This window comes from Leptonychotes weddellii, chromosome 3, assembly GCF_054177405.1.
Source record: "Leptonychotes weddellii isolate Sample4059 chromosome 3, ASM5417740v2, whole genome shotgun sequence".
Classification (NCBI taxonomy): Eukaryota; Metazoa; Chordata; class Mammalia; order Carnivora; family Phocidae; genus Leptonychotes; species Leptonychotes weddellii.
Window position 1 is genome coordinate 54,562,137 of NC_138371.1, and position 21,655 is coordinate 54,583,791.

General features: G+C 39.3%; 1 protein-coding gene and 1 long non-coding RNA gene across 6 annotated transcripts in view; one reads left to right on the forward strand and one right to left on the reverse strand.

The window, feature by feature from the left end:
- LOC145720523 (uncharacterized) overlaps nucleotides 1-21,655 on the forward strand; it is an 82,019-nt gene that overhangs the window by 51,411 nt on the left and 8,953 nt on the right. For both annotated transcript variants that reach the window (XR_014143546.1, XR_014143547.1), the window contains exon 4: nucleotides 9,757-21,461. This is a non-coding gene — a long non-coding RNA (uncharacterized LOC145720523). The remainder of the gene's footprint in view (nucleotides 1-9,756; nucleotides 21,462-21,655) is intronic.
- The window catches only part of ITGA6 (integrin subunit alpha 6), a 74,207-nt gene continuing 64,505 nt past the window's right edge, over nucleotides 11,954-21,655 (reverse strand). For 3 of the 4 annotated variants that reach the window (XM_081814161.1, XM_081814160.1, XM_081814158.1), the window contains 2 exons: nucleotides 19,248-19,373; nucleotides 11,954-13,879 (listed from right to left, as the gene is read on the reverse strand). In XM_081814161.1, the coding sequence (XP_081670287.1) occupies nucleotides 13,718-13,879; nucleotides 19,248-19,373 (288 nt within the window). In that variant the 3' untranslated portion in view covers nucleotides 11,954-13,717. Of the gene's footprint in view, nucleotides 13,880-16,035; nucleotides 16,166-19,247; nucleotides 19,374-21,655 lie in introns of all 4 variants that reach the window. The other variant, XM_081814159.1, reaches the window with a different exon arrangement.

Sequence of the window (21,655 nt, forward strand, 5' to 3'; positions counted from 1 at the left end):
CCCTTTGAGTTAGTGTTTTTGTATTCTTTGGGTAAATACCCAGTAGTGTGATTACTGGATCATAGGGTAGCTCTATTTTTAATTTTCTGAGGAACCTCCAAACTGTTTTCCATGCTGGCTGCACCAATTTGCATTCCCACAACAGTGCTTGAGGGTTCCTTTTTCTCCACATCCTCCTCAACACTTGTTGTTTCTTGAGTTTTTAATTTTAACCATTTTGACAGGTGTGAGGTGATATCTCATTGTGGTTTTGATTTGCATTTCCCTGATGATGAGTGATGTCGAGCATCTTTTGTCTGTTGGCCATCTGGATGTCTTCTTTGGAGAAATGTCTGTTCATGTCTTCTGCCCATCTTTCCATTTTTAATTGGATTATTTGGTGTTGAGTTGTATGAGTTCTTTTGTTTTTAGAGTGCATGCGAGTGGGAGTGGGGGGCAGCAGAGAGGGAGAGAGAGAATCTTAAGCAGGCCCCACACTCAATGTGGAGCCCAACATAGGGCTTGGGCCCATGACCCCAAGATCATAACCCAAGCTGAAATCAAGAGTCGGACACCCGACTGAGCCACCCAGGTGCCCTGAGTTGTGTAAGTTCTTTATATATTTCGGACGTTAACCCTTTATCAGATATATCATTTGCAGATAGCTTCTCCCATTCAGTAGGTTGTCTTTTAGTTTTTTGTTGATGGTTTCCTTTGTTGTGCAGAAACTTTATTTTGATGTAATCCCAAAAGTTTATTTTTGCTTGTTCCTCTTGCCTCAGGAGACATATCTAGAAAGATGTTGCTATGGCCAATGTCAGAGAAGTTCTAGGATATTTATGGTTTCAAATCTCACATTTAGGTCCCTAATCCATTTTGAGTTTATTCTTTGCATGTAGCTGTCCAGTTTTCCCAACACCATTTGTTGCGAGACTTTTTTTTTTCCATTGCATATTCTTACTTCCTTTGTTGAAGATTAATTTACCATATAATCGTGGATTTATTTCTGGGCTCTCTAGTCTGTTTCATTGATCTATGTGTCTATTTTTGTGCCAATACCATACTGTTTTTATTACTGTATCTTTGTAGTGTATCTTAAAATCTGGGGTTGGGATACCGCCAGTTTTGTTCTTCTTTTTCAAAGTGGCCTTGGCTATTCTCAGTCTTTTGTGGTTCCATACAAAGTTTAGGATTGTTCTAGTTCTGTGAAAAATGCTGTTAGTATTCTGATAGGGATTGCATTAAATCTGTAGATTGCTTTGGGTAGTATAGACACTCTAACAATATTTGTTCTTCCAATCCATGAACACAGAATGTCTTTCCATTTATTTGTGTTATCTTCAATTTCTTTCTTCAGTGTTTCATGGTTTTCAGAATACAAGCCTTTCACCTCTCTAGTTAAGTTTATTCCTAGGTTATTATTTTGGGTTCAGTAGTAGATGGGATTGTTTTCTTAATTTATCTTTCTGCTGCTTCATTATTGTGTAGAATTGCAATGGAGTTCTGTACATTGATTTTGTATCCTATGACTTTACTGAATTCATTAATCAGTTCTAGTAATTTTTTGGTGGAGTCTGGGGTTTTCTATACTCTCATGTCATTTGCAAATAGTGAAAGTTTTACTTACTCCTTACCAATTTGTATGCCTTTTATTTCTTTTTGTTGTCTGATTGCTGCTAGGACTTCTAGTGTTATGTTGAATAAAAATGGTGAGAGTGGACATCCTTGTCTTGTTCCTGACCTAAGAGGAAAAGCTCTCAGATTTTCCCCATTGAGTATGATGTTCACTGTGGGTTTTTCATATAAGACCTTTATTCTTAGGGGAAAAGCTCAGTTTTTCACCTTAAGTACAATGTTCGCTGTGGGTTTTTCATATATGGCCTTTATCATGTTGAAGTATGTTTCCTCTAAACCTACTTTGTTGAGGGTTTTTATCATGAATGAATGTTGTACTTTGTCAAATGCTTTTCCTGCATCTATTGAAATGATCAGATGCTTTTCATCCTTTCCCTTGTTGATGTGATGTGTCATATTGACTGATTTGGGAATACTGAACTACCCTTGCATCCTTGGAATAAATTCCACTTGATTGTGAATGATTTTTTTTTTTTTTAATGTATTGTTGGATTCAGTTTGCTAATACTTTGTTGAGGATTTTTGCAACTATGTTCATCAGAGATATTGGCCCATAGTTCTTTTTTGTGGTGTCTTTGGTTTTAAGTAATGCTGGCTTCATAGAATGAATTTGGAAGTTTTCCTTCCTCTTCTATTAGAATAATTTGAGAAGAGTGGGTATTAGCTCTTCTTTAAATGTGTGATAGAATTTGCTTGTGAAGCCATGTAGTCCAGGACTTTTGTTCTTGGGAGGTTTTTGATTATTGATTGAGTTTCATTGCTGGTCATCAGTCTGTTCAAATTTTCTATTTTTGCCTGCTTCAGTTTTGGTGGGTTATATGTTTCTAGTAATTTATCCATTTCTTTTAGGTTGTCGAATTTGTTGGCATATAGTTTTTTCATAATTCTCTTATAATCCTTTGTATTTCTGTGGTGTCAGTTGTTCCTTCTACTCTTTCATTTGTGATTTTGTTTATTTAAGTCCTCTCTCTTTTGGCGAGTCTGGTTAGAGATTTATCAATTTTGTTGATGTTTTTAAAAAACCAGCTCCTGGTTCCACTGATCTGTTCTGTTGGGTTTTTTAAGTTTCTGTATCACTTATTTCTGCTCTAATCTTCATTGTTTCCTTCCTTCTGCTGGCTTTGAGTTTTGTTTGTTCTTCTTTTTTTAGCTCCTTTATGTATAAGGTTAGGTTGTTTATCGGAGATTTTTCTTGCTTCTTGAGGTAGGCCTGTATTGCTATAAATGTCCTTAGAACCGCTTTTGCTGCATCCCAAAGATTTTGGACCATTATGTTATCATTGTCATTTCTCTACATGTAATTTTTGATTTCTTCTTTGATTTCTGGTTGATTCATTCATTGTGTAGTAGTATGTTATTTTACCTCCATGCATTTATGCTCTTTTCAGATTTTCTCTTGTGGTTGATTTGTAGTTTCATAGCATTGTGGTCAGAAAAGACTTCGATCTTTTTGAATTTGTCAAGAGTTGTTTTGTGGCCTAATATGTGATCTATTCTGGAGAACGTTCTGTGTGTACTTGAAAAGAATGTGTATTCTGCTGTCTTAGGATAGAATGTTCTGAATATATCTGTTAAATCCCTCTGGTCCCGTATGTCTTTCAAAGCCACTGTTTCCTTGTTGATTTTCTGTTTGGATGATCTGTCCTTTGATAGAAGTGGGGTTTTAAAGTCCCTTACTATTATTGTATTACTCTCAATTAGTTCCTTTATGTTTGTTATTAACTGTTTTATTTATTTGGGTACTCCCATTTTGGGTACATAAATACTTAAAATTGTTACATCTTCTTATTGGATTGTCTCCTTTATTATTATATTCTGTCCTCCTTTGTCTCTTGTTACAGTCTTTGTTTTAAAGTCTGTTTTGTCCCATATAAGTATGACTAGCCCAGCTTTCTTTTGACATCCCTTTGCATGATAAATGTTTCTCCATTCCCTCACTTTCAATTTGCCTGTCTCTTTAGGTCTGAAATGAGTCTCTTGTAGGCAGCATATAAATGAGTGTTGTTTTTATCATCCATTTTGTCACCCCATGTCTTTTGATTGGAGTGTTTATTCCATTTGCATTCAAAGTAAGTATTGATAGATATATATTTATTACCATTTTGTTACCTGTTTTGTGGTTGTTTTTGTAGTTCTTCTCTGATCCTTTCTTCTCTTGCTCTCTTTCAGTTTGCTGGCTTTCTTTAGTGATATATCTGGATTCCTTTCTCTTTGTTTTTTGCATATTTAGTAGTGGTTTTTGATTTGTGGTTACCATTAGGTTTGCATGTAACAGCTCGTGCATATAGTAGTTTATATTAAATTGATAAGTTTGAACCCATTCTGTACTCCCCTCCCCCATGTTTTAGGTATATGGTGTCATACTTTACATCCTTTTATTCTGTGAGTCTGTTGACCTAATTTTACAGATATGCTTATTTTTACTACTTTTGTGTTTCCTTCTTTTCTTTTTTTGAAGTCTTTATTTAAATTCCAGTCAGTTGACATATAGTGTAATATTAGTTTCAGGTGTAGAATTTAGTGATTCATCACTTACATACAACACCCAGTACTCATCACAATGAGTGCCCTCCTTAATACCCATCACCCATTTAACCTATCCCCCTGCCCACCTCCTCTCCAGTAACACTCAGTTTGTTCTCTGTCGTTAAGAATCTGTTTTCTGGTTTGACTCTTCCCCCCCCACCCATGTTCATCTGTTTTGAGTCTTAAATTCCACATATGAGTGAAATCATATGGTATTTGTCTTTCTGTGACTGACTTATTAGCATAATACTCTCTAGCTCCAGCCACATCATTGTAAATGACAAGATTTCCTTCTTTTTTGTGGCTAATATTCCGTGTGTGTGTGTGTGTGTGTGTGTGTGTGTGTGTGTGTGTGTGTTTACCGCATCTTTTTTTCCTGTTTTTCTTACTTATGGTCTTTCCTTTTCACTCAGAGTCCCCTTTAACATTTCTTATAGGGCTGATTTATTGGTCATGAACTCTTTTAGCTTTTGACTGTCTGAGAAGCTCTTTATCTCTCCTTCTATTCTGAATGATAGCCTTGCTGGATAGACTATTCTTGGCTGCAGATTATTTTTCCTTTCAGCACCTTGTATCTTGCCACTTCCTTCTAGCCTACAAAGTTTCCGCTGAAAAATCCACTGATAGCCTTTTGAAGATTCCCTTGTATGTAATTGTCTTCTTTTCTCTTGCTGTTTCTAAAATTCTCTATCACTTCTTTTTGCCATTTTAACTACTATATGTTGTGGTGTGGACCTCCTTGGGTTGATTTTGTTGGGGCGTCTCTGGCCTCCTGGATTTGGATATCTGTTTCCTTCCCCACATTGGGGAAGTTTTTGGCTATTATTTCTTCAAATAAATTTTCTGCCCCCTCCTCTCTTTCTCCTTCTGGGATCCTTATAATGTGAATGTTATTACACTTGATGGAGTTAGTAAGTTCCCTAAGTACATTCTCATTCTGCAGTTTTTTTTCTCTCACCTGCTCATCTTTATTACTTTCCATTACTCTGTCTTCCAGATTATTAATTCATTCCTCTGCTTTCTCTACCCTGCTATTTATTACATCAAGTGTATTTTTTTTTTTTAAAGATTTTATTTATTCATTTGAGAGAGTGAGAGAGAGAGAGAGTACATGAGAGGGAGGAGGGTCAGAGGGAGAAGCAGACTCCCCGCCGAGCAGGGAGCCCGATGCGGGACTCGATCCCGGGACTCCAGGATCATGACCCGAGCCGAAGGCAGTCGCTTAACCAACTGAGCCACCCAGGTGCCCCTACATCAAGTGTATTTTTAATTTTATTTATTGTCTTCCTCATCTCTGATTGGTTCTTTTTTATCTCTGTGTTAAGGGTCTCACTGATGTCCTCCACTCTTTTCTCAAGTCCAGTGGGTATCTTTACAATCATTACTTTAAATTCTCTCTCAGGCATATTACTTACATCAGTGTTGCTTAGGTCTCTTATGCTTTGGTCCTGTTCATTCTTTGGGACATATTCCTCTGTCTCCTCATTTTGTCTCACTGTTAGGAAAGTCAGCTACATCTCCTCTTGAAAGTAATGGCCTGATGAAGCAGTCCTATAGTGCCCTGCAGTGCAGTGTCCCCCATGTACCAAAACCTACAAGAAGGGGGGTGTCTCCTGTGTGTATTGCATGTGCCCTGCTGTTGTGTTCTGGGTGCTTTTTCCTTCAGTCCAGGTGTCTGCAGAGGCTCTCTTTGCTTGTTGTGGCCAATGTTTTGTCCCCAGCTGGGATGGGACACACAGTTTTAACAAAGTTTGCACCAGTCTGCTTACAAAATGAGACCTGCTGAGGCCAGGACCAGGGCTGGACTGGGAAGATCCGCAGAGCACACCTGGGCAGGGCACACAATTTTAATAAAGTGTGCCTTGAGCTTCTGCAAGGCCCACCACCACTGCTGCCAGGACTGAGAACCCACCAAACACAGGGCTTGGTGTAAGCAAGTAAAGTAGTGAATGTTGGCACTGCACTGTTGCCCGCAGATGGCCATGACTTTATGCTGCGGCATCGGGTGGTGCTTGCCAGCTCCTTCGTTACTGGAGAAGTCCCACAGCAAACCTGCCCTTGTGGGACATGCTGTGAGATTAGTAAATAACTCTCCCTTATATCCCAGGCATTTTTCAAACTGTTCTTTATGTTTCTCCACAGGCTTTTTGTCATGCTGTCTCCTTAAGAGCAGGGACTCAGCTTCCTGTCACCCTCTGGGGTCTCCCAGAATCAAGAGCACTGATTTTTAAAATTCCAGGCTTTAAGTCCTTCTGGTTTTAAGAACTCACTAAATTCAGCCTCTCTCACTTTCAAAGCCAAATGTTATAGGGATTGTCTTCTCTGTGCGGGCTCTCTGGTGTGGTAGTCTGTTTGCCTCCCTTCCCCATACCCATGGGTCCCTCTCTCCAGCGAACCTCATGCAGGTCTGTTTAACATCCCCCCGCCCCAGTGTCTCTACCCTTCCTGCCTTCTTCAGTGTGGCCTCTTCTCTACATTTAGCAGTGGAGTCTGTTCTGCCAATCTTTGGGTTGTTTTCTTGGTTATATACACTGATGTGGGTGTTAGCTAGTTGTGTCTGTGGGACAAGGTGAGGCTGGGATACTCCTCCTCTGCCATCTTCCCTGGAAGTCAGGGGTGAGTATATTTGTCCAAGGTCAGACAAGTAGGAAGTGGCAGAGAAGAGACTTGGACGGAGATGGACCCCGGAGCCCCTTGCTCCCCACAGTGTAAGCCATGGACCTGCAGCTTTGCAGCACGTGGATCTTGTTAGAAATGTTGACCCTTAGGCTCTGTTGCAGACTGCCTAAATCAGAACCTGTATCTTCACGAGACCCCCAGGTGATTCTTGGCATGTCACCGTGTGAGGAGGGCTGCTCTTAGTCGCTCTGCTGATGGAGACTTCCTAACCAGGGGGGGGTTTTCTCTGTTAGGCAGGTGCCCTAGAACTTCAGGTCTGTGAGTCATTTGATGGCACCTTGGAGTCAAACAGAACCTGTCTTCCTAGGAGAAAGGGCCCTTTTTTGTTTTTTGCCTTTAATGGGTCTTTCAGTCAGTGCATTATGACATGTGGGAGGGAGAAATGGGAGTTTTCAAGCTGTTCTTCCAATAATAAGCTTCTAATTTTTCATGTTCATGATGTAAGTCTAGCACAAGCTGGGCTCTGTGAGCATTTCCTCTTCTGCATAGCAGTAAAGGTAATATAAGCAACAAAACTGTAGGGCACCTTCCCATTAAAGGAAACCAAAGAATTGATAGTGTGTGTAAAGAACTGAGGAAGCATTTTAAAAAAGAATCTGCTCCTTTTACATTCTTCCATGTCAGAAACAAAATCCAGAATCAGTACAAAGCAGTTTCAAGATGCTTACAATCTGACTTTGTGCACATGCCCCAACCTGCATTGCAGTCATTGTATTAAGGGCTAAGACACAATTTAACAGAAATAAGGTCAATCTTGTTGTGACCTATGTTGATAAGGAGTTGAAATTCAAGAGTTTGGTTCTTAGTATTTTACAGTCAGTTAAAGATACTTACGTTTGCAGGTTGGAGCTAGAACACGCGCTAGTAAGTATGATAGACATTGAAGAGTGAGACAAAAAGAATTAAAAGACACTGTGTCTCCCTATCTGTGAAATGAGGAAGTAGAACTAGATTTCTATACTTCCTTCGTACCTTAACGTCTTATGATTCTGTATAACAAGAGTAATTATAAAAATATTTAAGGAGCCCTTCGAAATAGTCTCCTTTACTCCTTACAAGAACCTATGAGATTCCTTTTATCAATCCTATTTTATAGGTGAGGAAACTGGGGCACAAACATATCAGTCACTCACCAGGTTATATCCTAAGAGGTGAAGCTAATTCGCACTCAGCAGTGTGACTCGAGCCTTGCTCTCATACACCCTACCCACTTGCCCTCTCTCTTTATGGCAAGCATGCCTCTAGCTTCTCAGCTCTTGTTACTGGTGCATTAGAAACACCACAAGCAGAAAGGAGGCATTTCCACATGGAGGGCATCCATCGACCTCCTAAGCAACTGTCAACCTAAGTTGCATTTTGAGTCCCCTAGGATCCTTCAGCAGCACTGATGCGTGCGTCCCACCCTGAGATTCTAATAGGGTCAGTCTGGCACGCAGTCTAGGCATTGGGCTTTTCTCTTAAATGTTCCTTAGAAATTCATATGTGCATAGCCCAGGTTGAGAGTGACTATTCCAAATTTTCTGGGATTGGGGTTGGTTCTGGAGGCAGGTTCCACCACATAGGATCAGGTACTGACCTTATATGTTAACCATTTGTATCATAATGCAAGATTTTAAATTCTACTTAAAATGGATTCATCTGTGTTTGACCGTACCATCTGTTGTTTTAAAATTTTTTCTTAGAGTCTTTTAAGTATTCCAGTGTTTTATTACACACTGATAGAGTTAAAAGAAAGGAAAAGAACACAAAGTAATTCCTACTGAAAGCAACCATTACGTTATTTTACTCTTTTGGATCAACTTTTTCACAAATTGTGATTATGATTTTTGGTCCCTTCTATGTAAGATATGATAAATAGTATCAGTACATAGACAAATGGCAGTGGATTTTATATTTAAAAGTACAAATAAATTAGCTATTGTGATGCCCAACCATTTTTTTTAAATTAAATATTAGTTATCACTTAAGTTCCACAAAAGCAAGAATCATGTCTGTGTTAACTTCTGTATCTCCATCCCCTCCCACAGACCTTGGCCTATTATAATGGGTACTATAAGACTACTCTACAACTAATGAATGTGTAAATAAATGAATGAGTTATAAATAGCTTCACATAATGCGGAAACTCAAACTATTGCATGCTTATACCAAAAAATGACTCTGTCAAAAGAAAATAGTACTTTTGTTAAGACCCTCTCTCATTCTTACAGGTCATATGAAAGATGTTGGGGAGGGGAGGACTGTAGTAATAGAGAATTTGGGGTTGTTTTTAGAGATGGTGAGGGGCAGAGGGAGAGAGAGAATCTTAAGCAGGCTCCACCCCGAGTGTGGAGACTGACACAGGGCTCAGTCTCACTACCCTGGGATCATGACCTGAGTCGAAACCAAGAATTGAACACTTAACTGAGCCAGCTGGCACACCTTGTTTTTTATTGAGGTGCAGTTAACACATGGTGTTACATTAGTTACAGCTGTACAACATGGTAATCAGACAACTCTATACATTGTCGCATTCAACACCAGTATAGCTGCCATTTGTCACCATAAAATGCTGTTACATTATTGACTGTATTCCCTCTGCTGTATCTTTCATCCCTGTGACTTATCCATTCCCAAACTGAAAGCCTGTCCCTCCCACTCCCCTTCACTGTTTTCTTGTTTCCTCTCCACACCCCTCACCCCTCTGGCAACCACCAGTTTGTTCTGTGTGTTTATGTGTCTGTTTCTACTTTGTTTTTTATATTCCACATGCAAGTGAAATCATATGGTATCTTTCTCTGACTTATTCACTTAGCATTATGCCCTCTAGTTCCATCCATGTTGTCACAAATGGCAATCTTTTTTTATGGCTGCATAATACTCCATAGAACATATATACCACATCTTCTTTATCCATTCATCTATCTATTAAACTACGTGTCTCTTTCACAATGACAGGATCTTTTATCAAGATTTGAGAGAGAGAGAGAGAGAGCGCATGGGGGGGAAGGGCAGAGGAAGAGAGAATCTCAAGCAGACTCCCCGCTGAGTGTGGAGCTCGACACGGAGCTGGATCTCATGACCATGAGCCGAAACCAAGAGTCGGACGCTCAACCGACTGAGCCACCCAGGTACACCTCACAATAACAGAACACTCACATCTATCTACTGGTTATTGGTGAATTGAATACTTACGTGCTAAGCTCTGGATAATAAAAGAAGTACATGCTATCCCTCTAGGTTGAGACTTTGTGAATGTTCTAGAAGTGTGAATAGTAAAATTTTATCTGACCTCTGCTAACATGGGTCTGTTGCTGCCCATTTCCACGGAGCAGTCTGACTGAGATGGCTTTGGGGAGAGGGCAAAGAGATGACAGAGGCCCTTAAGCCTTGCTGACTCTATAGAAACTGCACTTAACTCCTTCACTCCAGTGTCCTTATTAACCATTCCCTGGTTAGTTATGCACTGTGTGGCACGTGGTCCACCCTTGCACTGTGCTCGACTAGTTTTTTTCTGATTTCTGTCTTAGAGGATTTTAACCATGAATCCCTTTACAACTTTCCTTCTAGACGGGTCTGTTGGGTTAATGCCTCTGCAGACCTGGCCTCAGCCACTGCTACTCACTGCTTCCCCCATCCTAACAGCTGGGCCAGATGCCTTTCAGAGTCAGCAAAACCTGTTTTTTAAAGGTACAAGAGAAAAAAAACACTTGCCATGTGACCATAAGCAGGAGCTACTGGAAGAACCCAGGCTATTGGCTTTTTTATGGTAGCTGCTGTTTTGAAATCATTCTTAAGTTCATTTTCTTCATCTCTTTGAACCTTGTCTTTTCCTCAGTGGTTGAACCATGATTAGACCCTTTTAGTCTTAAGGAACTGCCTTTAACCATTTACTTTATGCTACCCCTCCTGGTCACAACTTTCATACATTCCTCTTTTCTCGGCCCTCATGTTGTATGTATGTGGAACCCAGCCACCTAGAATATTTCACTCTCTTCTTCCTTTAGAACAAAATCTATTAATCCCAGTCTGTTTTTCCACATTGTCCTTTCATGGGGTAGAGTGCCAGAGATCAGGTCTCATTAAGATGTTTTCATTTAGGGTAGAAGGCTTGATCTTACCCTTACTTCCGTGGTCTGGACAGTTTAAAGCATTACCACGTACATCTACCCCATATTCCGAAATAGTCTCAGCCCCAAGGGCATGACCCACTGTGAGACTGTGGCAAATGATCTGTAACCAGCAACAACATGTCAATGTTTGTAAATGGATCCAATGATACTCCTATTTATCGACTACTGTCACTCCTGGGCATTGCTGCAGGATTTTTTAAGAAGGAGAGAAAGGGATAGAATCACATAAAGCCATTGCCATGACGTCCAGCACAGGTCATGTATGCCCTAGCCAAGACACTTTGAACGATTATGGTGGTTACATATTCTAGTCCTTAATCTGGGTAGGTCCATGGGACTGTGAATAAAAGTTCATTCACACTGGTCTGTCATTAAAATACCCATCACATTTCTTTGGGTGGCAAAACCAGTCTGATCTTCAAAAAACTAAGAAGACTAAGATTCACTATATAAGACCAAGTATAGTAGAAAACCGTTACTTAAGTTACTAGACAGATAAGACATTTTGCATTGGAAATTTATTCAAGATAGGGCATGCTATATTATGTGAGCTCTATATACATGCCTTATTTTCAGTTATTAGATTGTGATAATCCAGCTAGAGAAAGCTCATAAAATTGCTTAAATCTAAACAAAATCCTTTGGTGAAGAAAATATTTTCAGGCCAGTCAGTTCTGCCAAATCAGTCTTTGGCGATCAATATAATGTCACAGCCGAACTGCGCTCACATCTAAAATATCTTCTCAGAAGAAAGCAACTTTGCCATAAGAACTGTTACTCTTCACGCCATGGTATCATTGCTAAATGACATCTCCCAGTTTGTAGGTATCTTGAATAAAACCATCTTTAAGATCATTTTCTTTTGACATCAACTGTGCAATAGAGCCCAAAGGGAAAAAAAAAAAACCCTCAATCACAGAAAATATCACAAACTTGAGTTTGGCTCCATAAAATAAAAAAAGCAATTCAGGTTTTTTATAATTTTAGAGTTTGTTTCACATATGTTGTGTTACTAAGCAAAGAACACTTGCATAAAAAATTTATTTCACACTTTTATACAAATATCCACAGGTATTTTCTAATCATAATTTTACAGTGCTAGTTAGTATTAAAATGTATCAAATGCAAACAGACCAGTGACTTGACTTGAGATGACGTTTTTAACAAACACCATTACATTCTTTGTTGTTGAACCAGACCTCCACCTCCTCCCTCCCTTTTAGGACTCTTTTTTTTTTACAACAAAGGTCTATACACACTTTCAAAATATCAGCTGCTTGGCAACCCATAAAGCCTGTGCATTCGGTTACAAGTTACCTACCTAAGCAAGACACGGAGATGTCAACACTGGTATGACCTGTTTTAGAGAAATTTTTGTAAACAAAGTATCGTTTGTAAAACTATCTTAGTGAATGAAAATTCCAAGGTACAATGAGAATAATGTCCTTAGTATCTTAAGGGCATACGATTTCTGAAAAGAAAACAAACCAAGCTCCGAAGCAACAATGGCACATACAGTTGTATTTTGTCCTGAAAAGATCCAAACAAATTAGCACCTGTTTGCTGTTATGCCCCATATAACATTTTGAAGTAAATTTTTAAAAATTCAGATTTCCTATCTATTCAATGTCTCTTGAATGTGTAGAAATGTTTTCCTCCTCTGCCACTTAATTTTTACATTTAAAATGGTAGCGCAGTCCCAAAGTAATTTTGGGGAATATAGCGTAGGAGGAAACAAAGCAAAAACCAGAACACTGACTCACTGATTAAATGATTCCAGTAACATTTAAAAACGTAAAAAGCCATGATGTTCTGACTTCTGGTATCAGATACTCAGTAGTCTCACGCTGGATCCATTTGGACCCACCGTAGGCACCAGCCCTTTCAGTATTTGCAGCAGGGCCTACACTGTGCCAAAGTTCAACAAACCAACCCCTCATTTCTGAGAGATCCTGAAAGTTACAGCACAAAATATGCAGATCTCACACAGGGCTCTAAACTCAAAAATATGCACTGTCTGATAAGAATTAAACATCTTACAGTTAAATCCTATTTCTGAAACAGTCTGGGTCTGGAGAAACGGGGTGAGGGCTGTCATGAAGGGAGATGTAATAACTTATAAAGGATTTTTTTGTGTGTGTGCACTAAATTCAAACCACATTCTGATTGTTTAATCCAACTGGAAGGGTAAACTGTAGAATCTTTGGCCTGTCAATAACAAAATGGTTTGTAAAAAAGAAAAAAATAAATACCATATACAAGTAAGTATACCTAGCATTCAAGTCTGTTGCAGCCGTGTGTTTTAGTGAACAGGAAGGGTGAGACCAGGATGTTGTGTGGTGTGAGGAGGATTCACACATCTGGGAAAAGACGGCAGGATGGCCACATCACCTATTGCACATTTCACTTCAGAGAGCACTCGGCACTGAAATGCAGCCACCCCGACGGCCCGGGGCCTAGGGGAAGAAGGGGTGCAGAGGCTGAGCCACTGAGGACGGCCGGCCCTGGCACATGCCAAGCAGCCACACCAAAAACAAAGGCAACCCGGAAAGTTAAATGAAGGCAGTTAAAGCAGACTCCACTCCAACAGTCTTAAATGCGGCTGTGCAAGCCCAGGGAGCCTCAGGCTACACGACAGCATCCACGGTGAAAGCTGTAAGTTCGGACCGTGCGTAGTCTGTCTGAAAGTAATATTCAGGTATGGAGCAGGCTTGTAAGTCCACTTAGACTTCTGAGTTAGTGGGGGAAAAGCAGTTTGGGTGCTGTGAAGCTTTTCTGGGCCCCTTTTAGGAGTAGCTTTCATTTTCATTCCACCTTGTGATCCACTGTTTTTTTTCAAGGTTATCGATGTATTTTTCATCTTTGATCTCCCGCTCTTCCTTCCGGATCCTCACAGCATGGTAGCGGGGAACGCTATCGTCGTACCTAGAGCGTTTAAAGAATCCGCACTGACCAAGGGGAGAGAGAAGCAGAAACAAATTAAGTACTGCAAGAAAAGCAAGTGCACAAAATGGGAACGTCTAAGCTTTCTGTTCAGCTATGCCTACCTTTGGATGAAGGAAAAAAAAAACAACACATGGTTTCTATTAAGAAGGAACTAGTAGGTTGAAAAGACACAACAGCCAGTGGGGATAAACAAAAGAGAAGACAGCTGTGAAACTAGAAAAGTCTGTTTTTCCATCCTATCTTTACATTTTGTAACAATGTAGTAAGCTAGCTCTTTACTAACAATTTCAGTTATGGAACAGTGCTTCCATTTTTTTATAATCACAACACTATATTAAAAAGATCTCATTTTCAGATTATTAATTTTAATTTAAAGAACAATCTTTTTAAAGGCCACAAACTAAAGATTATTTCATCATGCCTCTCTTCCACTAACAAAATGGAATCAAATCACAAATATTTTGCCAATTATTATTTGAATATGCCAGTGTTCAAACGAGTCAGTTTAAGAATCTTCTGTCCCCTGAGGCTAAGTACACATCTCTCATTAGCTACAAGGCAATTTACACTGCCTGGATTTCCTGTTGTGCTTCCAAATTATTAAGCTGTTTCATTAATAAATCACATAGCAACTATGTCCTATAATAAAATCAATCATGTACTGCAAAGAACTTGAGGAAAGTATCCCATTGAATTTCAGAGCAACCCTCATATTTTCTTTTGCAGAAGACATTTACACTTAAATTATTAATGTATATTTTATTCATTTTTTAAAAATATTCAATCTGATCCAAAGTAGATTTTTATTGAGAACATATCAGGAAATTTTTTAATCAAACTGAGTTTTTTAAATGAATAAAATATATGTTTCATGGAAAATATGTGTTCTTGATTTAAAAATGCAGCTAGGAGGAGGATGAGGAAGATACTTGGAATGAATGGTCAATGTGTATCATTTAACAGGAACAGAACATTTATGTTGAATGAGGTTATAAAAATGGCATGGGGCAAAGTGAAATTAGATTCAGTCATCACTAAATCATTAGAAAAAATGGACCAAGAAGTTTTGTTCTAAGGCCATTTCCACATGGACTCCTTTATTTTGTGCAAAAAAGCCAAAATACTATTACAAAATGTGGCTCTTCATTAAAAAAAAGGAAATCAAGGGTGGTATGTAGGACTGAAGTGGAAAGGCTGGGATTCATCGTGACAGTGCCATGGAAAGGGATTACAGGAGTAGTTCCATCCTCTCGTGCCCACAGAAATCGAAAAAGGAATTACCACCAATTCCTGTTTCCATGGATTTACAAACTAGAGAAGCAAAACACGAACTTAAAAATCAACTGAGACCCAAAGTTGAGTAAAATCTCTAGGAACATGAAACAAGGTCAAACTCCATTACAACATATTTGAAACCGTAACTGTCCACAGCATTTTTATATTAGAATTTTGTATAATGAAGGTCACTTTGGTAAAGAACCATTTTCTGAAATTGGCCCTCATGTCCACCAGGTCAACAGTCATAGTTTGTTGTAATGGTTTTTGACCTGTAGTAGATATACAGGAAAAGGAAGTTGCATGCTTAGCTAGCATAAACAATTACTGAGCAACAAAAGCATTCCAAGCCTTCCCCCATCACTTTATAGCAAGATCAAAAAGGACAGTGAGAAAGCCTTCCATCAAGAGAAACACAATGTTTCCAACATGCAACAGGTTAATTAGGCAGTCAACACAAGCTTCTATCTGTGGGAAATCCCAAAGTGGACAAGAAATCTGCAATGATTTCTTATTCATCTTTGAAATTCCAAGTGGGATGCTATATACTGGGATTGACAACAGCCTAGCAAACTGGGCTACTAGGGAGGTCTAATGCCTCTTTTTATGTGTACAACGATTCCAATCATCTTCCTTGCTGTGGGTGATGTTTAACAACACAAAAATAACTCACCTGCAACAAAAGATTTTTTGTGCATTTCTTAAAAAACAAAACAAAACTGAGCTTTCAAGTGAAATAAAATAAATCCAAGCAAGGCAAGCCAGTGTGGACATTTGGAAACATCTGTTAATGGGACACACACAGCAAGCTGTTGCTCTTAACGTTAGCCACCACAAGCCTAGCAGGTCCCACAGCTAGCAATTAAAAACATTGATCAATTACCAATTACAGAAGCAGATCAATACTAGGCATCAGAAGTAAGCCTCTCTTTATCAGACGGCTGAGCATGGATCTCAGCCTTGTGATAGGTGGCATCATAATGATCTTTCTTATTTCTCTTGAAGAAACCACACTATAAGGAAGCAAGGTATTTAGTCAGTTTTACAGTTTTGTGTATAAGAGCTAAACAAAAGAAAAATCTTAGATTGTAACCCGTTTTCTAGTTACAGCTTGTTACAGAGAGACCACTTATGAATCAACCAGAACTGAACAGCCACCACGCTATGTCATACTGTGACGGCAACCAAACTAACCTGACTACCATGGGTCTCTGGTCAAATACTTATATGGATGACGTTAATCAGCTAATTGATTTTTCTATCTGTAACCGAAATCCTGAGGACAAAAAAAATCCTAAAAGGAAAATCATATACCCATCTGACTGAAGCTTTGGATGGTTTCTTCATGCAGGAGAATATGAACTCTAAAATAGGCAAAAGATTGACTTCTGCAGTTTTTCTGTGACAAAGAAGTTTGCTAAGATTTAGCACAAATCCAAATAAAATAGATACTGCATTTTTCTATCTTTCACAGTAGGTTTTATATAGCTACCACCATCTAGTTGAGGCCTTTGGATTTGTGGGCAAATATAAATTCGAATACACCATCATGAAAGAATGATTGCTGTAGTTTTCCCAAATTCTGAACCACCAGGTAACCCTTAAGTGGTAGGAACCTATGCTCCTCAGGTTAGGTCACTCTAAATCAACACAGAGGTGTAATTCCACTTTTTACTATAATTTCCTTCATCCAAAGAGGGAGGACTTTTTCTATTTACTTGTTCGTAAGGCTGTGGAACTGCCCTTTGAAATATAGCTTGGTAAAATAAATCTGCCCTCCTGGAAAATTCTGTTTCCTAGTCTGGCAACTCATTAAGGTAAAAATCTAGATCTGTTTTGTACAGTATGGTAACTACTAACTACATGTGGGTATTCAAATTTAAAAATACCTTAGTTGCAACAGCCACATTCCAAATGCTCAGTAGCCACCTGTGTCTCACTGGATAGCGCAGCTTCAGAAAATCTCCATTATCACAAAGTTTTACTGGGCAACACTGATCCAAACCCTTCATCTTGATATCTACCTGTGACTCCCTCCATTTAATACACAGTGAACATACCCAGCCAACTTTCAGTAACACATACTGATAAATAGGGTTAGGTGAAGGAATGAACCAGGAACCAAGAGTCCTGGTCCTGCTTCTAGCTTGGCAACATTCTTAATATCCACAGGCATGAGCATCCTTGTTGGCAAAATGAAGGTGACTGGACCAGCCTGAAGGATTTTTCTCTTTACCTCTAAACAAAACCCTATGCAATATCCTGGTATTTAACGCAAATAACATCAGAACGACTCTCGTTGAAGTGGGGATATTGGCTCTAGCTGCACCATAGCTTAATCTTGGTACCTATGTGGATAGGCAAAACCCAATTTTAAAGGCCACTGAACTCCAGTCCTTTCTGGCCCTTAAGTTCTATGATTTTAATACATGAAACAAATAGTCCATTTTCAGAAAGAATATCAAAGTAATAAAAATGGTCTTCATGTAGGGGTTATAGAGGTTGTCTGATTACTTTAGAGTTCACTTACGAGTTCTGGATACTTTAGAGCTACAAACAACCCCTGAGATCATAGTCCAAGCCACTTAACTAAAGAGCTAAAGTAAACCAGTGCCTCAGGGAGATGAAATGATTTGCCTAAAATTATAGAGCTTGGGTTTCTTAACCCACTGCTATGACTCACCCTCATTAGAGATTCCAGTAAGACCTGCTCTGAAAAAGACTGTCCTTGTGACCTCCTCCAGAAAGCACATACAAAGCCCATCCTCAAATATCAAACTTCAGATTGAGTTTTTGATACCAAAATAATTTACCAAGCATCTCCTATGGCTGGCTGTGCTGACCAGAGAAACCTACTGCCTGAAGTGAACCTCAGAGGTAGGACTGGCTAATATCCAATGTAGGGAGGAGTCTTGGCATGAGCAGTCACCAAGCTCCAAATCACACATTTGGAGGACACCAGAAAATTATCTCAAACTGGCAAAAGGAAGTTACTTGGAAAAATAACACAAAAAAGAAATGTCCAATATTTGAAAGTGACAATATCCTGAATCCTTGTCAATTATACTCTTGGATCCAAGGGAAAGGATAAAGATGGTTTGATCCTAGAGACTGTTGGTAGAGGTTCATAAGCATTTAATCCAAAATCCACTGGACCAGACAGGTTTGGAAATCTAGAATTTTGGCATTTTAGAAAAGTAGTATGTTGCATACATAATGCCACTCTAATCAAAACATTATTAGTTTCACAGCAGAACCATTAAATAAAGGATAAAGAATATAAATAGCTTCTCTTCACATGTTGTCAAGTTTTGCTGCCAAATAAGTCATTATGAACTTTCAGCTTTCAGAGTATCTTGCAATTTGTAATTGTCGATAAGGGACTGTGAACCTCCATTGGTCACTGAGAATAATCCAGACTCTACAGGTCATAATCTTTGGCAACAAAAGTATGTATCCATCTCATTACACACATTTTTATAATGTAGACTGTTTACTGGCAGAAATCAAGGAGAAGATACTAATTTTATTTGCAGGACCAAATTCTAATGAAGAACATCATATTAAACCCAGATCTTCCTCATGTTTGATAGAGGCAATGAGGATCCCTTGCAATGCAGTTATTAATTTCATGCTTTTCTATTCCTAATCTAGCTGCAACTGTCACAAGCCCCAGTGGCTACCACGAACATTTCTTTATAGAAGTTGAAATTAACAGGGATACAGGTTCAGATTAATGTGATATCCAACAATTTGGCTTAGATTCAGAATTTTAGATGAAGAAATTGCTAAAGTATTAACATTTTTTAAGTTATTTGCCAAACATGCTAAATTATGTGAAAAGCACCTACATTTATTTAAGAAACGCCTTATAATATACAACTAATATACTTTTAAATATCAGGTACTAGGTAGATATACAGTTGTTCATTGTAAAATTCTCAAGTTTGCTCTATTGGCAAAGTTTCATAATAAAATGCTGGGAAAAGGGAAGCATTCCAAAGGAATGTACAGACTATCACTGTAAATTCACTCTTTTAAAAAACATGAAATAAAGTTTAGGTCATTAGAACTCAAATGCCAAATAGGACTTACCTTCCATAGTAAAAACACTAAGAGAGCAAGCATCAAAATCCCAGCGAGTATAGCCACTAAGATGATCCACCAAGGTACTCCTGAATACTGAGCTATGGTCTTTGAGGGAAACACAGTCACACGAATCTATGGGGCATAAAAGAAAGCACCATTGTAAGGGGGCGTGAGAATACCAGGAGTTTACAGTTCTAATTCTGCTTCCAGACGCATTTTGAACAATGCAGCCTATGGATGAATGAGATGCCTTTTTGATGTGAGATCTTTTCCCAGAACCTGGAAAATGCTGGACTGCGTTTTGACAAAGTTATTTTTTGGGTAACTCATCTTTTAAAAACTTTTGTATTGAATCAAAGTAGAGGAAATTGTATAATAAAGCATCCTTTTTTTCATCACCAAGTTTCAACAATCATCAATGCACATCTTGTTTCATCCATATAACCAGGTATCTTGTTGAGAACGATCACCTTCCCTTTTCGTTTTTAGTAATGGAAATAAAAGGGCCATTTTATGTACAATTAGCCTATATTCCTTACTTGGATTTAAAGATGTTGTGAAATATAAAAATAAGGATGGAGTTGCATTGCTGATACTGTTTTAACTTTTCCTTAGGATGTCAAGACCCTCATGCACAACAGAATTTCCTGAAATGGCCTGGAGCGTGTTCTTCGACAGTGTATTTGGACCAAGTAGACCCCTTCAGAGGTGGCTTCGAGCTGTAAGCAGCAGCTGATGAGAAGCCTAAGCTCTAGACATTTGATAGTTGGGAAATACCAATTAAACAGAAGTAGTGTTTATTCAGAAATCTAAAAAGTTGCTTCTGGCAGTTTGCAACAACTTGGTTCTGTGCGTTTAGGACTCTCAAGTGGATTTCCGTGATGCCAGGAGACCATTTTTCACAGCTTGTAAAAGACTTCGTGATTGCTAGGAGTATGATTTCGTAAACAGATTAGAGAGCTTCCAGTTTGAAGTTTTTGATATTTCTGACTTAAGAAAATGTAAAATGAAGGGTAAACAAAAAGTACGAGTCTTTAAGTTCTGAGAAGTGTTTTCAGTCAAGTACTATTAGTACTGAACCCCGGATGCTGCCTAAAAATGCTTCCATGTCTGTCTACATTGTGCTTCGATTAAAAAAAAAAAAGTTTTCACTAAAATACTTCCCTTTCTACTTATACTAGAAAACAGCTTCTCAACCTCATCTGACTTCAGAATATACTTTAAAGCAAGAGAACTGCGTTTCTTGGAACATTTAAGAGCAAAGAAGTCAGTTGTCAGCCTGCTATACCGACTCTAACCCCTTTATCAGCTACTATGTTTCCTGTTATGCTCTCAGTGAGGTTTCACTCAAACTGTCAGCCAGCCCCACCCCGGGGGGGGGGGTGCCCCATGGCTCACTTCCCCTTGCCTCTCCCCCCCCCAACAGTCACCCCAGCTTTTTTTTTTTTTTAAGATTTTTATTTATTTATTCATGAGAGACAGAGAGAGAGAGAGGCAGAGGGAGAAGCAGGCTCCCAAGGAGCAGAGAGCCCGATGTGGGACTCGATCCCAGGACCCTGGGATCATGACCTGAGCCGAAGGCAGACGCTTAACCATCTGAGCCACCCAGGCGCCCATCACGCCAGCTTTAAGCTAGAAAAACGCTTTCTTGAGGTTACTGGGTCTAGCACAGGGGCATCCAGCTAGTGGGAAGAATGGTGAAAGACCAGGGATAAAATAATGCACTTGATGTGACCAGTAAGCTTGCCTACTCTGAGCCAAAACAAAACAACTAATGAGCCTGTTCTGCATCACTTAACTTTGCTTCCCTATCTTGCAGAGGGAAGCATACAGTACGTCCTTGGGGGTAAGGTGACAACCTGGAAGGGCCATCCTTTTTTTTTTTTTTTAAAGATTTTATTTATTTGACAGAGAGAGACACAGAAAGAGAGGGAACACAAGCAGAGGGAGTGGGAGAGGGAGAAGCCGGCTTCCCGCTGAGCAGGGAGCCCGACACGGGGCTCGATCTCAGGACCCTGGGATCATGACCTGAGCCACTCAAGCGCCCGGGCCATCCTCATTTTTAAGAATAAGCTCTGATAAACCTGGAAGTGGAGAGTGGTCCATGGCAGGGGAATCAACCTTATAATCAGACTGTGTACCAGAGCCTTTTAAATGGCTGATAATAGAGGAAACCACTCCTATAAATGGCAGTAATCCAACAGAATGAGAGCTGAACAGGTAACTTTCTGATTTCGTGGTGGGGGGGGCGGTGTATGTAGAAATCCAGCTGCAAGATCTAGCCCCAAGTCTGGCTACCATTCAAACCAGATTTGGGAGCCTTTTAGAAACCATAGAATAACTCACTAGGCATCAAAGAGGACAGTGACAGGTTGAGGTGAGTAGAAATTACTCAAACTCCAAAAAGAATTTTT